General features: G+C 51.2%; 3 protein-coding genes and 1 long non-coding RNA gene across 5 annotated transcripts in view; 2 read left to right on the forward strand and 2 right to left on the reverse strand.

The window, feature by feature from the left end:
• The window catches only part of TRIM46 (tripartite motif containing 46), a 30,848-nt gene extending 16,013 nt beyond the window's left edge, over positions 1-14,835 (reverse strand). Inside the window, 2 exon segments of the mRNA XM_044448808.1 lie at positions 2,519-2,645; positions 14,602-14,835. Coding sequence (XP_044304743.1) covers positions 2,519-2,533 — 15 coding nt within the window. The 5' untranslated portion in view covers positions 2,534-2,645; positions 14,602-14,835.
• KRTCAP2 (keratinocyte associated protein 2) lies at positions 866-4,016 on the forward strand. The gene is made up of 5 exons (XM_044448807.1): positions 866-970; positions 1,719-1,873; positions 2,916-2,979; positions 3,095-3,161; positions 3,795-4,016. The coding sequence occupies exons 1-5, from the start codon at positions 967-969 to the stop codon at positions 3,913-3,915; spliced, it is 411 nt and encodes a 136-aa protein (XP_044304742.1). The 5' UTR covers positions 866-966; the 3' UTR covers positions 3,916-4,016.
• A 160-nt stretch (positions 14,836-14,995) lies between the features above and the next one.
• DPM3 (dolichyl-phosphate mannosyltransferase subunit 3, regulatory) lies at positions 14,996-16,112 on the forward strand. 2 transcript variants are annotated; one of them, XM_044448739.1, is made up of 3 exons: positions 15,010-15,025; positions 15,088-15,091; positions 15,568-16,112. In XM_044448739.1, the coding sequence occupies exon 3, from the start codon at positions 15,588-15,590 to the stop codon at positions 15,867-15,869; it is 282 nt and encodes a 93-aa protein (XP_044304674.1). In that variant the 5' UTR covers positions 15,010-15,025; positions 15,088-15,091; positions 15,568-15,587; the 3' UTR covers positions 15,870-16,112. The 2 variants fall into 2 exon arrangements, with proteins under 2 accessions (XP_044304673.1, XP_044304674.1); XM_044448738.1 differs by lacking the exon at positions 15,088-15,091 and having other exon boundaries at positions 14,996-15,033.
• A 1,312-nt stretch (positions 16,113-17,424) lies between these two features.
• Positions 17,425-20,139, reverse strand: LOC123032702. Its single transcript, XR_006416523.1, has 3 exons — positions 19,892-20,139; positions 18,466-18,544; positions 17,425-17,926 (listed from the first exon to the last, which is right to left on the reverse strand). It is a non-coding gene; the product is annotated as an uncharacterized LOC123032702 (long non-coding RNA).
• Between the last annotated feature and the right edge of the window lie 951 nt (positions 20,140-21,090).

Below are 21,090 nucleotides of genomic sequence, written 5' to 3' on the forward strand. Positions count from 1 at the left end.
GGGGGGGGGGGAGGAAGAGGCAATGCGCATGCTCGTCAGGAGATGCTCAACCCAACGAGCTTTTCCTCCCCCACCCCTTTCAGCTTTGAAGTGCCGGTTTTGGCACGGGGGGGGGAGTCGTGGATTATAAATTATTAGCAGTACTTATGCAGCACAACAGACACATAGCTGAGGCTTTCCTAAGCAACAAAAGCGAGCGAGCGAGCGAGCAAGCAAGCAAGGGGAAAGGCTCCCGCCCCGAGGAACTTGCAATCTGAGAGAGACGTGTATTCCCATGGGTGTGGTCCTTTGAGCTAATCGGCTCAGCGGGTTTTGGGCTCGGGATCTGTTTTCACAGTGCCAGGGGCTCAGCCTAGGCTTAGCCCTGTATTGATAAAAATGGGTGCTTCTGAGTTTGGGCAGAGTGACTTTCCCCTTTTAAAAAAGAACATTTTTGCCACCACCAGTCTGGGACTGTGCTGGTTTTCAGCAGCTATTCCTGCTACTAATATTTAGAGGATTTTTTTTACCTTGACTGCCACTTTGCTCTAGCATTAGTCCAAGCACCCAAATAATCCTGTGGATGAGACGGGACTCGAACCTGAGACTCACGGCGCCGGCCGCCTCGCCGTTGTCCGCCGCCTCCTCTGAGAAGCGTATCCGAATCTGTGCACAGGCGCCGCCTGGCGGCCGATCTCGGGAAATTACAGGCGGCTTCCTTGTAATAATACCTCGCGGCCGGTAAGCTGCCGCGCATGCGGAAACGCCTTAACCCACTCCGCCCTCCCCTCGAGTGAAGGCGAGGGCTTCATACTCATGCGCGAAAGCAAACTACACGTCTCCGCTCGGAGCGGTGGGTTGTCCCGCGCGTGCGCAATAGCTCGTTTAAGCGACGCATGCGCAGCCGAGAAAAACCAGGGACCTTTGATTCCAACGGGGGAATCGCGTCTAAGCGGACCGTTCGCGGGGGGCGCCTCACGGTGCATTATGGGTAAGGGGCCAATCTAAAAGGAGGGCGTGGGGGGCAAAAGGGCACTTGATTTATGAGAGGGTCAATCAATGCTCAAAGTTTTGCTGTCTGCTTCCTTGGCATGCTCTTGGGGGGATGGTGGGTAATGGGGCATTATGGGTAGTCTGGCAGCTGGGGTGAGCTTTGCCCATCCCTGGCCATGCCAGGTTGTGCTGAAGGTTTGGTCACAGGCTAAAGGGGCATTGTGGGTAATGCATCATTATGGGCAGGCGGAAATGGAGAGGGGGTGCAATGAATCACGGTTAAGGTGGGTCCCATGAGCCCCTCCCAGCCATGCTAACCTGTCAGGCAGTGCCATTCACCTGTGGCAATTTTGGGCAAGCAGCCCTGCCCCGCTGCATGCTTGGTGCATTGTGGGTAACGTGGCGCTCGGAGGGGAGCCTTGGATTGTGGATAAGGGACGTCTTTCCCATCTGTGTGGCCCTGGCCCTGCTAAAAGTCTGCTATGACTCATGTAGCATGGTCACAGTGGGCCTCACCAGTGCCTCCAGACATGTTCACGTCCTGGGCACTGCCACGCTCTGCTAAGAATTTTGCTAGGAAGTGGCCCCCGGGGCAGGCTACGGAAGCTTATCCAGCCAGATCCTGAGGACATGGGTTACGGCCAGCCCGGGGGGCCTGCAGGGTCCCCTGTCCAGCCTCTGTAAACACATCAGCCACAAGGACAACGGCTTCCTCCGGCAGTGACCTGCTCTTTCTGTCTCCCCAGCGGTTGGCACGGGAACGTCCTTAGTGCTTTCCTCACTGCTCTCTCTCCTGCTCTTCACGGGAATGCAGATGTACAGCCGCCAGCTGGCGTCCAGTGAGTGGCTGACCATCCAGGGGGGCCTGCTGGGCTCCACCCTCTTCATCTTCTCTCTCACAGTATCCTCAACACAAACTCTTTGGAGATGGACGGGGGGGGGGGCTAGCATCATCAGGGGCTGCCACCTTTTGGCATAACTTGCTCCAGGGTGGGCACACAGACACACACCTGGTGCCCCCAAGTTGCTTTGGGCAACTCCACACACCTGCCGGTGAGCCTTCCTGTTCCCCAGAAAGCAGGATCCAGCCAGGAAGTAAAACACAGTTTACTTTGGTTTCTGTATGATCCTTTAGGACCTAAAATCTATGTAGTTCTAATATGCCATCAACTTTAAAACAAAAATCCACTGTTTCCTCCCCTATCGGACTAACCCAGCTCTGGATCTGCTGCGGATGCAGTCAGTCTTAAGTGAAAACACGCAAGGAGCACAATACTGTCTCAGTCAGGCCGAGAATTGTGGGCCTTTTTTCTGTCTAAACACACACAGAATCTTGCCCTGAGAAAGACAAATGGAGTAATTCCAAAACATAATCACAACTAGACATTTCCGTTTCTGCTTCCAGCAGTAATGATGTTAAATGGATACTGAGAATGACAACATCATCTGTTTGGAAATACAACTTTCTAAGACCCATACATAAGCTTCTAACAAAAGCAGAACAAATATCCAAATAAGTATCCAGGTTAAGTTGGAATTTACATACCATCTGTCCATTCATGGAAAATGCTGAGAGGTCCCCAATCTACGGCATTCAAGTTGTATTGTAAAATCAGTATTTCACTTTCAAAAGGATGCAGAGAATCCATTTACGCTGACTGTGCCGTAAGTTCCTGGAAGCAGGTGGAAAATTCAAGAGGAAAGGTATGTTGCTAAATAGGAAAGAGTGTTCAAATACAATATTTATCCATAGAAAAACCTCCTCCCAACCTCAGAGGCAGGGTGCTGTTGGAACTAAAACTATTAGAATCGCGTGGTATTAATGGGAACTGAGGCTTAAGCAAGGAAGATGAAAGCAGATGGAGGTTTGTGGGACAGAAGGGATTCCTCCCCACTTCCTGGTGGATTGTAGGATGTTTTCCTTGACAACAAAACCTTTCCAGGCCTTCAACAACCTCGAAAGCTTAATCTTTGGCAAAGGGTTCCAAGCGAAGATCTTCCCAGAAAGTAAGCTAATGGAGCATAAGGGTGCTTTGTGGGGGGGGGGGGGGGGCTTTGTATTTTGTGGGCCAGCCTTCTTGTTCCTGATCTCTCCCACCCCTCTCCCCTTTCCTCCCTACAGTTGTCATCTGCCTACTGCTGGCCCTGTTTGTGTCAGGTTTGATTCATCGCGTCTGTGTTACCACCTGGTAAGGACAAGGGGCCCAAAGCACAGGGGACAGGGCAAAATATCCCCAAGAAACACACAACCCAAAGCCCTTCTCAGTCCTGCTCCAGATGTTTTGGGCCTCAATTGAGAGAGAAAGAGCTAGCCAGTCCTGCAAGCTTTGTCTGTCTTGGGTTCGATTCCACTGCCATCCACAGTAGTCCAGAGTGGATTTTCCCAGGTGGAGTGGCAGTTCTACCTTCTTAGCCTGATTTTGGAGACTGGCAGGGTGACTGGATGGCTGGGTTTCCTCTCATTCAACTAATGTCAACTCAGTTTAATTTCATAGGAGCTTTTGCAGGAGGCATTCTGGAGATAAGAGCCTGTTTTGGTCTACAGCTCTTAGTGCCGGTAACCCACCTTTTAGTGCCAGTATTCCAACTTTGCAGAATGGAGGGGGAATCCACACAAAGGCCAGGAAGCCACCAAAAGGTTGAGAAAGGAGCGTGGCGTTTTGGGGAAATGTAGACGGCCAAATTGGGTCCCTAGGCAGACCACACCACAACTGCCAGTCTGAGGTTCTGCATCCCTCACTGAAGTCTCTGATTTGTGTCGTGTGTGTGCAGCTTGTGAGCATGGACTAACACTGTCTCCCACTCTGCTTTTCGTTCCCCAGTTTCATCTTCTCCATGGTGGCCCTGTATTACATCAACAAAATCTCCTCCACTCTGTACCAGTCGGCAGCTCCGGTCCCCGTGCCCGCCAAGACCATCAGCAAAAGCAGGAAGAGGAATTGATGCCTGGGGGCCCCCAGCTGGCGGGGGACTGTGGGAAGGAAAGGGGGATTCCCAGCTCAGCCAAATCCAAACACCCAATAAAGTTTTTTTTTTGTAAAGCTGTAAAACAATACCATTGCCACTCTGTCCACCGTCTGTGTCATTGGAAAGCAATCTTTCTTCTGTTTTATATATCAGCTTGTATATATACCCAGGACTTCTTGGAGTCCTAAACCGGCCCTTTGGGGCTTGCCAAATAGCTACCGCCTTTCCCTCAACTGTGGAGCACTGGCTGTTTCCTGGCTTTTGTGCATTGCCCCTTTCCAAACGGCTGAAAACTTCCCCCAGTCCTGACTGGCAGAGGTTTAAAAGGCAGAGTATGGCGGCTTTTGCCCACACCCACTCGGGGGATGTTCGCCCACCAACCTGCCCCACCTTCTTCAAAAGAGAATTCAGCTCTCAGGCTGAAAGGGGTTCAAACCCTTGTTAGGTGCGCCGCTTTGCAAAGAACAGAAGAATCCATGTTGTGGGAAGGAATGACGCGAAAGAGAAAGAACCAGAGGATTCCGGCTGCAGTTACAAGCAAGATGCAGTAACTTGGCATTGCTCTGAAGCCAGGTGGGGTCAATGGCACCCCCTCCGAAGTGTGGCTGGGGCAGATTGGTGCTGTAGAAACCCCCTTACCGCCTGATGGAAGAGGCAGGGACTGGGCTGGGGGTGCCTCCCGGCCACGCCAGTGCAGTGGAAATTCGTTCCGGCGAGTAAACCATGCATGAGGGACTGCAAGAAAATGGGGCAGGTTGACCAGGCTGAGCTGCACAGGAGCTGTTACTATGAACGAATCAGTCTGAAAACAAGATGTTGGGCCAGGTTGCAGCCCCGAATAAGACATACAGTGCGGTTGTACAGGGCTGAGTCGGACACGTGCTGGGGTGGAACGGTTTGGATGTTGCACTGGGGAGACCTGGGGTCTCGTCCCTCCACAATCGTGAAGCTGTAGGCCCATCACTGACTCTGAGCTTAGGCGACTTCACAGGGTTCCTGTGCGGATAAAATGGCCAGGGGAAGATTTGGGTCCAAGGTTGTGTCCTTCCCATGTACACTCCCCTGACCATACCCCTGATTTCAGGTCAATGCAAAGCTTGACTATCTATCAGACCAGGCGAGCGATTCACAGTTAGCCTGCCCTGTGCATATTTACTCGGGTGCAAGTGGACTGATGCTAAGCGTGAATGAAGCAGTGTGGCTTTTGCTAGGGAAACAGCCACAACATTCCCATCAGGGCCACCCTGCCCATCCCTCTGCTCAGAACAGCGAGGTCAAGGAGCTTCCGGCAGGAGGCGCCACAGGACCAGTAATATTTGTGTCCGGGTCAAGAAACAAATTTAAGGCTGCCTTTGAGGTCGCTGCTTCCTTTTCACAAGTTGCATTAGAAATAACTTCGGGGTGACGGGGTTTCCCAAAGAAGCGATGCAATGTGATGTTTCTCCAATGCGAAGTTTCTTGAAGGATTCAAGGAAAATATGCAGACTCATAAGCCAAATAATAAAATCCCAATAAATGGATGAAGCAAAGTGCTTCACCCGCTGACTGGATGAATAAATTCCCAAGCATTTTCTTGGAAGGGCTTTAAGCAATGAATGAGGGGTTGGGGGTTCGCCCTCTCTCTGTTCCGGTGCATCCCACCCAGAAGAAAACTCACTGTTTATTATTAATTTATTAAAGTGAAACCTTGCTCATTAGCCAAGATGACTCTCCGGGTGGCTCTTTGATTTGTGACTGCACATTTGTCAGCCCTGAATTGGTTATAGTATTATAGTATAGTATAGTATAGTATAGTATAGTATAGTATAGTATAGTATAGTAGTATAGTATAGTATTGTTAATAGTATTTGCTTATTTTATCTGGCCAGGGCGACTTATTTTATATTGTTACTTATTTTACTTATTCTATATTGTGATTTTTTTGTATTTTAACTTTATGTTGTGAGCTGCCCCGAGGCTTCGGCAAATGGGGCGGCATAGAAATGTTTTAATAAATAAATAAATAAATAAATGCACAGTCAGTCCAGAAAACTGATCCTGTTCAGCTTTGCTCTCATGGAGTCCGAGGACTTGCTTTTTCCTGCAAGAGAAGCAGGGGCACAACAAGGAAGGGTCCTCTTGCTGCCCTGGGTGCAAAAGTGGACATCAGAAATCCAAGCACAAAGAGGCCTCTATTTCTTAAGACTATGCAATAGTCCCACTGTCTTCCTTTTTGGCACAGATTGCTTCAGAGCATTCTCAAGACAGTCGTTGAAAAAGCTCAGGATTGAAAAACTTGCTCAGAGGCTTGGTGTGGGCAGCAGGTTAGACAGGGCGGCAGACTACCACAATAAATCCAACATGGCACAGCCATAGTTGTTAAGAGGTGGACTAGGATGGGAAAAATCCAAGTTCAACCACCATCCATCCCACCCATAACAGCCGCTGGGTGACTTTCGGTCAGTCACACCTCGTCCCAGAATTCCCCTTCTTCATCGGTTTTCAGACACCGCCTCTGACTCACAACCCAGCTGGATTTACTAGGCTGTGTTGTTGTTTGTAACAGGGTAGATATCTCACCGTTCTGGGAGACAAAAGGGATGAGTTATTACCTGCCTCAAGGGGTCTGTCTGTCAGCGGGTCACAAGGTCTTTCAGGCCAATGCTGCGGAGGCCAAGCCGTTCCAGCCTGCAGCATCCGGGAGGCAGAGGGAAAGCAAAGAGCAAGCTAGGCCTGCAATTCTGCAAACGAGTGTCGGAGGAAATGTGTCAAGTGGGGATATTGGATAGAGAAAACTAAGGTTGCATTTTGCTTTTGTGTCAATGCACTATAAAAAGGAGCAGAGTTGCAACCGAGCCAGAAACTTTGACAGAATCTTTCAACCTTTCTCTCCCAAGATAAACTTCTCAGATAAGAGACTGACACAACATTTTTACATGATCCATAGCTCCCTTCTCACTGCCAGGACCAGGCCGGGCGGGGGGGGGGGGGGGGGTCAGCCAGTGCATTCAGCTCAGACAAACTGGGGGCCCCCCTTTCCCAGCACAAGCGATGGATGTACCAGCTATGTCTGCTTGTACAGCGAGACAAAATGCAAGGAAAATGGGGCAGGTTGGAGCAGGCCTGAGCACGGAGAATCTATTTACTTAGTGTTTCAAAACGAAGCTGGAAATTCTCTCCCCATTTCTCCAGAAGGGTTGGAGGCGGGGTTGTAAAATTACTACTCCTGCAACATGCCTGGGGTGGGTAAAGATTCCGATCGAACTGACCAGACACAGAAGATGATGGTGATGATCTTGTAAATCGGTAGGGAGTGGATTCTTGTTTGGGGCCACTGCCGTGTGCCACAAGGGACCGAGGCTGGGCAAACCATGAGGACTAGTAAGTCGCACGGGCCGATTTGCAAGGCTGGTTGGAGCTGGAGGAGGAGTAGGGACCATTTCCCTGCAGAACAGGGCATCTCTCTCTCAGTCTCGCGACAGAAAACTTCGAAGGAACACACCCGAGTGGCGGGAGAGCCCCCTCTGCAAGGAAGCGGCGCGGTGACATGCTAAAGGCACCAAAGATTACGCAGCAGGACCTGCACCCAAGTAAATCTGCACAGGGCCAGGCTAACCGTGAATCGCTCGCCTGGACTGATGGATAGTCAAGCTTTGCATTGACCCGGCCGTACCTACTGATGCGATCAACCTGCTCCAGCGGGGGGGGGGGGGGTCCTTTGGGCTGGGCCAGGATGGGGAGCAAGAGCTCCCTGGCCCAAATCCGAGAAGCCCCATGGGTCAGAACGCGGGCTCCGTTTGGCACCCCCCGCTATGGGCAGAAGGGGGAGGCAGGGGTGTGCTTGTGGGGAGGCTGTGCGAGTGAGCAGGCGCAGTGAGCGTGAATCCAGAGAGGACCTGTGGGCGTGTTTCTGGAGGAATTGCGGAGGGCGTGACCCCCAGCCATGGGCACTGCGGCCTGGGTCGCCCCCACGCCAGCCCTGGCCAGGGCCCTCTGGCTCGCAGCCCCTGCCCGGCATCAGGATGCTGCCTGTGCGGCTGGATCGAAGCTCAAGCCGGATCGAATGGGTTTTGGGAGAGACGCCTCCTCCCTTGTGGGAGATGTGGGGCAGGCGGGGGGGCATGCATTTTGCATGGGATCGCGTCCTCAGCTGCCCCCTCCGAGGGGGCGCCCCAGGCGGACCAGGGGTGGGGGGGGCTCATCTCGGGCTGCTGCCTCACAAGAGACGAGGCCCGTCCAGAGGATCGCGCTGGCAGCAGAACAAAGGCGCCCGCCCTGCTGCGGCGGATGGCACCACTCCTGGCGCTGGATGGGCCGCTGACGGATGGAGCAGGTGGGAGCCCCGCCCCGGCCTGAGGAGCCAAGCTGTTAACTCGTGTGTGTCTGTGCTGCGTGTGCAAAATGCACGCCCAGCATTCCTGCAGCAAGCGAGAGCCTTGCTTTGTTCCCACATACCACCCCCCCCAAGTTAACTGCTGTCTCGCCTGCACGTGCGGCCCTGCCCGGCCATCTGAGCCACAATCAGGCAAATTTGCCGAGAATTACACATTTCTAAAAATCAAAGGGCAAGGAGCTGGTCCTCATTGTCCTTTTGGAATCCACACTGTGCAGGTTGGGGGGTTTTAAAACACAGCTAAACCAAGAGTGCATGACCACAAACCTGCCCCCATCTCTTACAGCACCATTCCAAACTTAGCACCCTCTGGGTTTGCTGAGCTATGACTCCCATCAGCCCCTGCCAGCATGTCGTAACAGTCAACCTTGGGGGCAGGTGGGTTATCCTTCAGGTTAGGCAGAAGCTATCCTGCCCACCCATCAGGAATGCTGTAATTATGAGATTTTGGCGCCAGGCAGGGGCTGGACTAGATGACCTTTGGGGATCCTGGCATGCTGTGCTTTCACCAGAGCACTGAGCTGCCCCTCCAGGCTGGCCTGGCCGGGCTCCTGGGCCTCCGCAACCTGCGTCAGAAGCCAGCTTGCCTGCTGTCTGCCCCCAAGCCCACCAGAAGCATGCCCAGGCCTGTGGGGCTGTTCCCCAGCCCAGGTGGTCCCACCCCGGCGGAGCAAAGGTTGGAGCGTGCGTAAGGGAGCCGGAGCAGTGACGTTCTAACACCCAGAAATTGGAAACCCACGAACGAGAACGGCCATGGCCTCAGGCACCACATCCCCTCCCATTCCCAAATGCACCTTAAAAACAATCCCACCAGCAAAACATCAGGGGTAAATTCCTGGCCTTTCCTCCTACAGACACACATTCTGTGACAGCCTCAAAAAGGGTGAATTTGCCGCTGCGAGGGGTAACCCCCAGCCCCTGGGTTGCTTTGCACAAACCAAAAGACCCCCCCGCCCCCCGCCCAGCATGTTCTCTTGAGTTCAAATAAAGGTGTCCGGCTACTGGCACTCTGAAACACACCCTATGGCTGTGTTTAGTAATCTGCTAGGGGATGGGGGCAGCAGTGAGCTTCCGATCCCATCCACCCTCCTTGTGCATTTCTCCCCACCTCAATAAACTCAGCCATCGGGCGGTACAAAAATGAAATAAATAAAATAATTTGAGTGCGATTGCCTGAACAATTCAGGAGAATTGGAGGGTTTGATTCATTGTTAGATGCATTTCCCATTTTTCCCACTTGCAAGGAAACCCAGGCAGCTTACATGATCTTACTTTCCATTTTTATGCTCACAACAACCCTACAAAGTAGGCCAGGCTGAGAGTACACGATTGCCCAGGAAGCCGCAGGTACAGCCATCACAGTCAAATACTTCACGGCACTGCAAGCCAGGCATCCATCAGCCAAATCAAACATTGTCAAATATTTAGAACTCATGCATCTCAAGTGGAGAAAAACAAACACTTCAGGTATGCTCTTACGCAAGTTTAAGAGAGAAAAAAGGGCTAAAACTCCCAGAATGCCCCAGCTGGGGCATGCTGGACAGGGCAAGCCTTTTTTCTCTCTGATGAATAAAATGTTGCCTGGAATCTCCCTGTCTGCAAGAGATTCAAAGAAAGAGCTCTTGTAAAGGCCGTGTTGCATAGTGGTTAGAGCACCGGTGCCCTGACCACGTTTGGACAGCGCCTGAGAGCTGCTCCTGGGCAGCGGTGGGCCTTCAACGCTGGCAAAGGAAGAGGAACGGGGCACTGCCCCGCGGATGGTGGATCCACCTGGCTCAGCGACAAGGCTGAAAGAGGCGCCGCCACCCCTCGCTGGGAGGCCCTGCAGGTTTGCTGGCTTCAGCATTTTGATAAGCTCCCCCCACACCTTCGCCCCACTGCCGCCAAGAGTCTGTATCTCTAATGAGACTGCATTCCTGGACAGACGCCCTCGGGGAGAACGGGCCGGGTGGAAGCCGTCTGCCAGACTCCGCAGAGAGAAGAGCAGCGAGGGGCGCCCGAAAGGGAGGTGCAGCCGGGGACAGGCAGAACACCTGGCTCTTCATTTGCAAGGGCGCTCTGCACGCACCCAGAGAGTCTTCAGCAGGGTCTGGCTGTGAGTCAGTCGCTCTGCACTCCTTGTTCTGCTGAAGGTGAGATCCTAGCAGCCGGGAGATGCTGGGCATCAAATGTGGCACCTCTGTTGCCCTCCCACACCCCACCCTGAGCAATAATGCTTCCCCCCCACACCCCACCCTGAGCAATAATGCTTCCTCCAGCAATAATGCTTCCCCCCACACCCCACCCTGAGCAATAATGCTTCCTCCAGGGGCGTCCCCACTGCTGGAGCCCACTTCTGTTTTGGAGAAGTTTGGGGGGCTGATCAAACTTGAAGCGATTTCTCCCAGCCAGGAAGCCTCGGGAGAAGCAGTCCAGCTTTTTAAAAGGGGTAAGGTGGAAAGCAGGGACCGCACAAAAGCTGGGAAACCGACTGGCCGACAAGGGGAAGGGGCAGAGCCGGGGGAAGAGGGCAAGCCCGGCTGCAGGCTGAACCCCCATGAAGGCAACCACAGAAGAGGAGGGCATAAAAGTGTACAAAAAGCCACGCTGGGGCAGATTGCGGTCCATCTTGTCTAGCATTACCATGGCCAACTTACTGCCCGCAGGAGCCCGCGAGGAAGCAACGGCACCCTCCTACCCATGATCCCCAGCAACTAGGGCACATAGGTGCACTGCCTCGAAGGGTGGAGGTGGCACTGGGACCTTACACTCCAGGACGTGTTCTTCAGAACAAATCCCAGGGAGATGCGTCCATCCCTGCATCTTCCAATAGCAAATTCCATGGTTTTAAACCCTTGGGTTGTGTGAACACGTCCTTGCTTTTATCAGTCCCAGAGCTCCCCAAGGGTGACCCATTGGGGCTCATAGAATCCTAGGACGGCCGGAAGGGTCTAGAAGGCCATCAGGTCCAATCCTGCTCAGTGCAGGAGCTGAACCTCCCATCCAAGGACTAGCCAGGCCTGACCCCACTTAGCTTAGGCAGGGCCAGACACTTGGCAGAGAGGTCAGGGGGGAAGATAACTTCCCCTCCAGTTGGTACAGTTTCACACACCTTCATCCTGCCCTCCCTCCCTCACCTGTTTCTAAGCCCCCTCGACTTTTGCAGCCTTTCCTCTTAGGGAAGTTGCTCCAAAACTGGACCATTTTGTTTGCCTTTCTCCGCACTTTCTCCAACTCGGTAACATCCCTTTTCTAAGGTACAGTGACCAAAACTATGCACTCTATAAAAATGCATCGAGATTTCATTATTTCTAAACTGCCTTTCTCTGCACTTGGTTCTCACAAGGGAAGGAATACACTTCTGCAACTCTGTTGTAACAAAACCATCCACTCAAAACCCTGTGCCATCTCTTTTTCAAACGAACCATCTCCATTAACCCAGAGAAAAGCCCTTAATCCAATGCAAGTGGATCAAGACTTTTCGTAAGAAATGCAGTTCTTCAGCAGTAGTTACCGGCAGAGGGAATTCCACAAACCGGGCCACAATCAAAACAGCCATGCAGTCAACAGTCTGGATTACATGGGCTCAGACGCTGACCGTAAAGTCTACCTAGACTCATTCCCTTCGGCAGAATTCCAAAAAACAACGGAAAGGTGAGGAGGACGGGCCAATCTCTCCAAACCAGGAAAATCCAGGCAAGGAAGAACAGGATTACACATTTCGTTTCCCCGACGCTGACAAGCAGCGATGACTGTACCACTCAGCACAATGGGTCAGTCCCTTTCTATTCTCTGGACCCCCACGAAGAATTCCCTGTCCTAATCCTGCCAACTTCTCCTTCAGCAATGTCCTAATCGTGGCCGGATGCAAAGGAAGCCAGATGCTTCCTGCTGAATCCCGCCTCGATTCTTCCAAACAGATGAATTTCGCTGGTTTCCTTTGAGACCGATTCCCAGAACCAGGCAGAGCGACGGAGGGGAGGGAAAGCACGGCTGTGCACAGAGACCTCAGGGGGGCTCACTGCAGGGCACCCCTTAGGTCACTTCTTAGCCGTGCCCCCTTGGCACCCGCAGACCTCGATACCGCTGCGCAGAACTGCACCTGGCACAGTTTTTAATCCCACTTTCCAGACAATTATAGCTTTCCGAAGTGGCTCCCATGGATCAAAAGACTGAGAGGGAGGGAGGGAGACAGAGAGACTCTGCCACCCAGATTAGAGACTGGGTGGACAAGAGACAAAAGGGGAAGAGCAGCTTTGCAGGGCCAGGACGAGGAGGTGAGCTGGAAGCCGGAGCGGTTCGAATCCCAGACTGGGCCGTGGCAAGATTCAGATCCCCTCCGTCACTGGGTGGCTGGGCCACTCGCTGGCTCTCGACCTGACCTACCTCACAGGGTTGCTGGAGAGGAGAACAGGGACCATACGTCTACCCTGCGTTCCCTTGGAGTAATGAAGGCAGTTTTATCATTGTGACAACTCATGATCGTTTTAATCGCTTTTGAGGTCCTTGCTGGGATCCCTACCCAAATATTTATTATTTATTTAAAAGTTTTCTATACCGTCCCATACTTAGACATCTCAGGAAGGTTTACGGCCAAGTAATACTAAAGGAGAAACAGGGAATAACAGTTGCCCAGGATCCAATGTTAAAATATAAACCCACTGAATAAAACAAGTTAACCGTTAAAATACTGGGAGAATAAAAAGGGTTTCTCCTGATGCCGAAAGAAGAGTTGGCGCCAGGCAGACCTCTCTGGGGACCATGTTCCACAATCGGGGTGCGGTTTTGGTTTCCCCACATCTGCAGCCACAGGACTATAAATGGATTGGAGGCAAGAGGCCTTCCTGGCCAGGACGGGGGAGCCATCTCCCTTCGGATTCTCCTTCTCGGGCGCTGGTGACCCCTTGGCTTGATGCTACCACCGGGATGCAGCGGGTGGGCGCCCCGGGGCCCTGGGACCCCAGGCTGGAAAAAAACGGATTGCTCACCAGGGCACGGCCCTGGAAGTCCTCCTGCCGCCCTTGGCGGGAAGCCGGCCTCACTTGCCGCTTGCCAGCCCGCCAGCCCGACGCATCCATGGGGAAGGTCCAAGGGGCGAGTTCTCAGCACCCGCTTCGGCCTCACTCCGGAAGGCAGAGGCCAGGCAACGAGGAAGCCGCCTGGAGGCGGTGCCAGGGGACTCACGTGGGGCTGGGGAGAACAAGGGGTGCCCCACCTTTTCTCCTCCGGCGAGCAAAACTTGGCACCAGGAGGTGTGCCGTGGGGGCTGAGCGCATGACATGGGAACAGAGGAAACGGGATCTGTTCTGTCTGCTGGCAACGATTCTCCCAGGGTTTTCTCACCACCCTCAGGGTGTTGAACCCGGGGCTCTGCCTTTGCTCACCCCCTTGGCCGTTTAATATATTATTACAGACCAGCTTTATTCCTGCAAATAACTCAAGGCAACTTGCATGCTCCTGCTCTTCATTTTATCCTCACAGCAACCCTGCAAGGTAGGTTAGGCTGAGAGTCAGTGACTGGCCTATGTTCACCCCTGGGTCTCCCAAGTCCCAGTCCAAAGCACTAACCACTACGCCATTCCCAGGGAACGGGGCAAAATAGACCAAATTCGAGGTTCATAAAATAATGAACCATGTGTTCCCCTGCTCTTCTCCCAATTTCGTAATATCAGACATGAGCATCACTTGTAAATTGCAATGAACTCAGAAGAGACCAAAGGACAAACACACAAAAGAGATATCTTGGCACAAGGCTTGATGAACTTATGGAACTCTCTGCCACAGGATGCAATAGATACAGCCAGCAGTTGGGTGCCCCCTTTGCCTACATCCCTAGCCAACTCTTAGGTAGGAAAGGGTCGCTGAGCTGATTTTCCAGTTTGTTACTTAAGTCGCTGTTGACAGTTTGAACTCTGGTTTATTTTCTTGGCTGGTTTATACCCCTGGACTGGTTGGTTTTATCTGCATTTTAATGGGTTGGCTTTGCATCGTATTTGTATCAAGTGGGGGTGCATATAAATGCATATTTGGACAGAAAAAGTACTAGTATAGGAGTTGGGAACCACGAGGCTTTTTCCTAGTTTTTTCTATTGGGCCCAGTCATTCATGTTTGCGTCTTTAGACCTTCATCTGCATTTAATTATATTACTGTTCTGTTCTTTTAAGAATGGCACCGACAGCTTGTTTTTACAGACACCTACTGTATATATACATACAAATAAACATTACAACAACAGAAACTTCTATTCAAGCCAAGCTCAATGTGGGGTCACGCTTTTAATTCCTAAGAACAAGAAAAGTTGCACACTTACCCCTGAAGTGTAAAACGCCGACTCCCGAGAGCGGTTTGGTTGCGTCCCGTCCCCAAATGCATCGCACCTGGTCGCACTCTAGGCATGCTCAGTGGCACGCTTTCACGCCTGCTTTCCTGAGCGCCAGGAGGCTAAAACCTTGACCTAGAAAATAAAATACGAGGGACCCAACGACTCCAGCAGGACTGCAAAGTTTGCAGGCTGCGAGGGGCCGGAAAACCGCAAGCCGGGACAGGTGCCCCTTTCCGTGAGAGGAAAAGGGACAATAACTACAACTCCCAAGGTGCATCTCGGCGCTCTGTCGGCGCTTTTGGCTCAGAGGGGACGGTGATTGGAGGAGGGGTGTTGACGTCACCAGACGCGCGACTCGAGGCCAGCGCAAGGTAAAGCTGCAATCCAGGAGCCGGAGAGGGTTTGCTGGATCGTGGACTTGTAAGGATGGCAGAGAAGGCTGGGTGCGGGGGGTGCCGGGGGTTGCATTGGAAGGCGGGTACGGTGTGGGGAGAAATGGGGAATGGGGGCAGAGAGTTAGGAAGAGTTTGGAAAAAGGGGTGGGGGAGATACTCCCGTTTTTAGCGTTGATTTTTTTTTCTCCATCTAAAGTGTCACAGTGGAATACAAGGTTAATGTTAACGTTGCATTCATACGCAAGCTCCACAGCAAATAACATCCAGACCTTAGAATTATATTTTTGATTTTTTTAAAGTGGTGGTGTCAGTGACCTAAAACCCAGCTGTAGAATTGCAGGGGATGTTGGGAGAGGTTTGTTTGTTTAAAAAACACGTTGCACAGTGGAATAAAATGTTAAGTGTTAGAATCACATGCACCCCCAAGTTGCATAGCCAAATAAAATCCAGATCCAGACATCACGTTGAGTAAGGCAGTCTCACTCACTGGCTACAGCGGCTTAATGCAGTTGTGTGGATACTGGGGTTCTCTTAGCTCCAACTTCCTTCTGCCCTGCAGATCCAGCCGGTGGTGCCACCATGACGAAACTCCTGCGATGGCTGTTGACTCTCGCCCTCCTAAGCACCACCTGGGCAACTCTCGCTCTGGACCTTTTGGGGCTGGATTTGCTGCCCCCAACCTGGTACCAGGTCCTCTGGCCGCTCCCCATCTACCTGCTCGTGACCTTTGGCTGCTATGCCCTGGGGATCATTGGGTATCGCCTGGCCACCTTCAACGACTGTGAAGAGGCATCACAGGAGCTCCAAGCCCAGATCCGAGAGGCCCGGGATGACCTCACTCGGCATGGACTGAAGTTCTGAACTGGCCTGCTGCGGGACTGGGCACCACGGCCCAGCCAGAAAGACATGCCATCCGGACCAATAAAAAGGCCCAAAGAATAGGAGACTTGACCTTGCAGCTGGCTTCCCCCCATCCAGTTCATTTGTATGCTGCTTCTTTGGAAGGACTTCTGCCCCGAACAGCGACCAAGAAATATTTTTTAAAAATAAAAGGTTAAATAAATAAGCCATCCTCAGGTCAGAGGCTGGTGGTGCTCTCTCTGAGTTTGTTTCTCATGAATGATTTTTTCCTGGGAATTGGAACTAAGGACATCAGAATAGCACGGGAAGCTCACAAGCACTTCTGGGGTACAAAAGCACCCTCCTACCCATGCTCCCCAGTAACTGGTGTACAAAGGCATTCTGCTCTGGCACAGAAGGGAGCCTATCACCATGAGGACTAGTGGCCATGGAGAGCCTTCTCCTGGAATGCATCCTATCCCCGTTTAAAGCTCCCCCAATTGCTGCCTATGGCAACATTTTAGGGACCTTAATCCCATAGTTTGACTATGTTCTGCAGGCAAAGGCCCCAATCCTTTATCCACACTCACCTGAGAGTAAAGTGAGTAAGCATGCATAGGATGCATGCATGGAGAATAATAAACTTTTCCTTTGTGCAGGATGGCCAGTCCTGGTTTTCTTTACCCCAACATCTCATTTTAAAGCTATTTTTGAACATCTCAGGGATATAGACCAGAACTGCCTTCCCCATTCTGAGATCCAGTGTGGCGGCTGCGGTGTGAGGGCGGGACTCCGGGCTCTACTCCTCGCTCTGCCACGGAACTCCCTGGTTGACTCTCAGCCCGGCCTACCACATACGGCTGTTGTGAAGATAAAAGGCAGCAGAGGAAGGCTCTGTAAGCTGTCTCGGCTCCCTTGTAGGAGGAAAAATGATGGGATAGAAGTGTGACAAATCTGGCAACCCCAAGGAGCGTTGGATGACTAGTTCCAAGCATCCCGGTCAGTACAGCCAGGCACACCTGTTGGGGAACGATGAGGAATAGAAGATCAGGAATAAAACCTGATGTTTATGAGGAATAAAACATCACCTAGTGAATGATGAAGAGTGTCTCCACTCTAGTTGTAGTTTCCCCACCTTCTTCAGTCTCTTGGTCACACTCCACTGTAACCAAGAAGCTGAGCCCAGTGCGGTTACCTGGGCTGCGATTTTGTCCACCTTTATATGGCTCCTCTTTCGTCTGTTTTTAAAACAGGTTCGCTACCTAACATCTCAAGCCACAGCAGCTCCATGCAGCATACAAACTTCCCCAATGTGATGCTCTCTAGATATATTGGGCCACAACTCTTCATCTTTACTGCTGGGGATGATTGGAGGTGTAGTCCTACACATCCAGAAGTAGCACTTCAGGGAAGGCGGCAAGACTGGCTGGAATGTCGATTCGTTCTTTGTAATGCTGTTGCAATTCCCTTCCAAGGCATGATCTTATTTTTTTAAGGAGTGGAAATTCCCAAAATAATGAATGCTGTAGCTTTTCATGGATTTCTCCTGTACGCACAGCCCTGCTCCTTTCCCCCTGCAGCCTGTATAAATGGGACATTTGCCTTTGCTTTTGCCACGATAGCCAGTTTGCTCTATTCCCCTAAACAGGGTCGTTTTCAAGCTCCTCAAACTCCCACTCGGCTGGAGTGTGCCAAGAATTCGGGTCCAACACGCCAGGCTAAGGAAGTCCGTTTGGATCAGCACAATCCCAGCTGCAACCTTGTCCAATGGATTTGTAAGTGCCGTCAGATCTGCTGAGATGTGTCGGAACTGGCTGGAATTAGCTGGAGATTAAAGAGATGCACTTCACGTAGGCCCAGAACACTTCCTTTCACTGTATGTTCTTGGGAGTGTGTCCTGACGTATCTGACATGCCAGGCCCAATTGCTGGCAGCAATCGACAGCCAGTGATTCCCATGAGCCTGTAGGGCAGGGAGGTGCTGAAAGCATTTCTGGCGAGGAATTCCTTGGAATTGGATCTAAAGGAGATGGCGCAGTGCTTGGCCCATTTCCAACAGGCTCTGGATGCTTGCAAGGCCTGCAAAAAGATTTCTGCGGTGAAATCTCCTTGGAGGGCAAGAAAAAAGGAGACCAACGAACAGAAAACCTTTGTGCCTAAAAGGCAGATTGCGAGCTTTCATCCCACATGATGAAACCAACAGGGTGGTTGAGTCAGGAATGCCAGCTTTCTCAAAATAATGCATGGCATTTGAACTAATTATCCACCAGAACGTTCCCAGCATCCTCACTCAGCACGGCTGGCTGGGGCATGCTGGGAGTTGTCCTGGTTGGGGCATGCTGGGAGTTGACGGGCTTTTTTCTGGCTGGGGTATGCTGGGAAATGACACTGTTTCCATTGAACAGACACAGCAGTGTGAAGCAAAGCATTATTCTTGATGGCTGGTTTGTGGCACATTTCTGCCCAGGATGTCTGAACAAACCTTTTCCCACAAGTAGACAGAACTTCTCTAGCCTGGCCAGATGGGCGCTGGGTTGCTGAACATTTGGGCGCTTCCAGATGGCCACCTACACCTACCTGTACGATATTACACAATCACTTATTACACTATCACTTACCAGATTTTCCATGGCCAGAAGTAACGAGGCAGTAAGAAAACACAAGAGTTATAGTGGAAATCGCCACTCTTCGGAGCCCCTGCATAAGACAGGGAGATCAAACAATTGAAGCCTTCATTTAATTATTTTGTACTTTAATTATTTTAAGCAGGAAATAGGAAAACCCAACTCAGGGAAGCCCAGATGAGGCTGGCAAATAGAAAAAAATACCCTCTATGCCCACAGGCCACACAGTAACATTTAAGGTTATGTGGTTGTTTTTAATGTGCCAGCTTTTATTGCTCTCGGTTTAAAATCCAGCGTTGATTTAAGGAGAGCGCAGAGCCGAGCCTCCGGGGCCAAAATCTTCCCGGGATTTCCAGAAGACCACATCCCTTTCCATTGGTCCTATCCAATCTCTTCCCCACTACAATCCCCTCCCATTGATGATTTCCCAATTTTTGGATGTCGCCCTACACCAAGCCCACCTCATTCCAGACTCTGGAAGTGCCTGTCCCGAGTCTTAATTACTGGCAATAGGAATTTAAGTTAAAATTTACAAGTAGTTTAGCCTTTGGCTCCACATACAATTGTCACATGGCCCCTGAGAGAGGTCTACATCCCTTTGTACATATTTCAGGGCCCACGCCTCAATTTCTGTTTGTTTTAGCATTTTAATTACCATTATGGTGCCATTTATATGTCTAAGCCACTCTGGAGGCTTCTTCCAAGAAAAAAATCAGCAGAGCTGAAACATCCTGGGTTTAGCTGAACCCCTGCCCCCAAACCCTGATGTGACAGACAAACTGTAAGGCCAGGCTTGCTCCATGAGCAACTTTGGAGGCATTTGGCCACTCACGCTGAAAACAGGACTGGGGGCTGGTTGGGGTTTTCTTCTATACCTACCGATCACCACATTCAAAGAAAAAGGAGATGGGGGCGGGGGGGAATCTAAGAAAACCAATCAAGTCTTCTCTTCGCCTTTCCGTCTTCCTTCCGTCCGTCCGTCCTTCCTTCTTTCTTTGTTTTGGACATTCAACCCATAAAAGAGTCAACTCCAGCCTGCAATGCCAGTTAATCAAGCCTCCCCATCTATCTCAGGGCACTAAATTTTGGGATACCTAAAGATAATCTTTAAGATCGGAACTGCACAGAACCACAGAACGTTCTGCTCCGTGTGTGTCAAACAAACTGGGACTTGTCCCAATCCACCCAGGCAGCTGTGCCAGGCCTGCCCCGTTCCAAAAGCCAGGATTCACTCCAGTTCTTTTTAATTAACACCTGCACTGTTGGCGTGGCAAGGTGAGGAGCTGGATAATTAGCAGGGGCGAACTAATGAGCTGTTTCCGGAGAGGGATCAGTGACTTCGAGGACAGGAGGGTGTGGTACCATTTCCCTAGAGCAGAGGCCTTGATTTAAGTTTAAAAACTAAAAAATCAGAGCTTACGCTTGGCTTAGAATCTTGGCTCCTTCGTCCAAAGAACTCAGGATGGGGGGACTGCGTACTGTGAGGTCCCACTCTGGGCTGGAAACAGACTCCGCAAACAAAGTTTCCGCACACGCTCTAACTCCCTCCTAGAAGCCAGGCTGGCGATCTTGATAGGAGGGTGGGAAAATCTGATCGGCATGTCCTCTCGCAGGTTGGAATTAACGTGATGCTCTTGCGGAAGAGGAGCAGACAGCTGCAAGCAAAAATGGCTACCCATTTTTATCTACCCATTTATATTTATATCTATATTTATCTACCCATTCCACACAGTGGGGATCACAACCAAACAAGGCTGACACCTGAGTGTTGTGCTTATGAAGGTCTAGAAGCAACCTGGCTTGAAACAGAAGGCTGGATATAAACCAAGTCTGATCCAGCAGAAAAGGCCCTTCCTGTAAGCAAAGGGAAGGGCCTTTTCAGTGATGGTACCCCATTTATGGAATCAATTTTCCGGGGAGGTGCGTCCAGCACTGACACTTTATACATTTTGGAATGAGGTGAAACCCTTTTTATTCTCCCGTTAATTGCTGACTAGACATGTGTTTTAAACTGTTTTTTATTATAATGATTGTACGAGTAGTTCACTATGTTATTATCTATTTTGTGTTACTGTTGTTCAGCTTGTTTTGCTCGTATTTGTGTACAGGTTTTGGCTCCTGGTGTGTTGTTTTAATGTTTACCTCTCTGTAAACCCATCCTAAGAGGACTGTGCTGAGGGAACCAAAGATAAACATTTGTAATAAATAAATCACTCGCGCAGAAGAGGCCGATCTGAAGCAGAAACTTCCAGAAACTGTGTGTGCTTAAAAAGAAAAGAGCCTCCATACTGGGGAAGGGTGCGAAAGACAAGCAAAAAGCAGCCTGGAGAGGAAAGACCCGGCCTGCTCACAAGCGAAGAAGGATAAAAAGTGGAATGGAGCGCCTCGAAAGAGGAAGCGGGAAGCACATCTGAGATCGTTTTGTGGCGGGGCCTCCAAAAACACCCAGCAGGCCTCCTGAAGCCCTGGCGTGAAGAAGGGGTGCCGAACCTTTCTGATTGAGGGCCGAACTGTAGGAAAGGGTGTGGGGCTAGGGGAAGACCGTGTGGCATGTGAGGAAACCTGAGAGGGCCAGAGCGAGGCCCTCTAAGGGCCGGATGTGGCCCCCAGGAGAGCAGG

Source organism: Varanus komodoensis, unplaced genomic scaffold, assembly GCF_004798865.1.
Source record: "Varanus komodoensis strain SLA01 unplaced genomic scaffold, ASM479886v1 scaffold55, whole genome shotgun sequence".
Taxonomy (NCBI): Eukaryota; Metazoa; Chordata; class Lepidosauria; order Squamata; family Varanidae; genus Varanus; species Varanus komodoensis.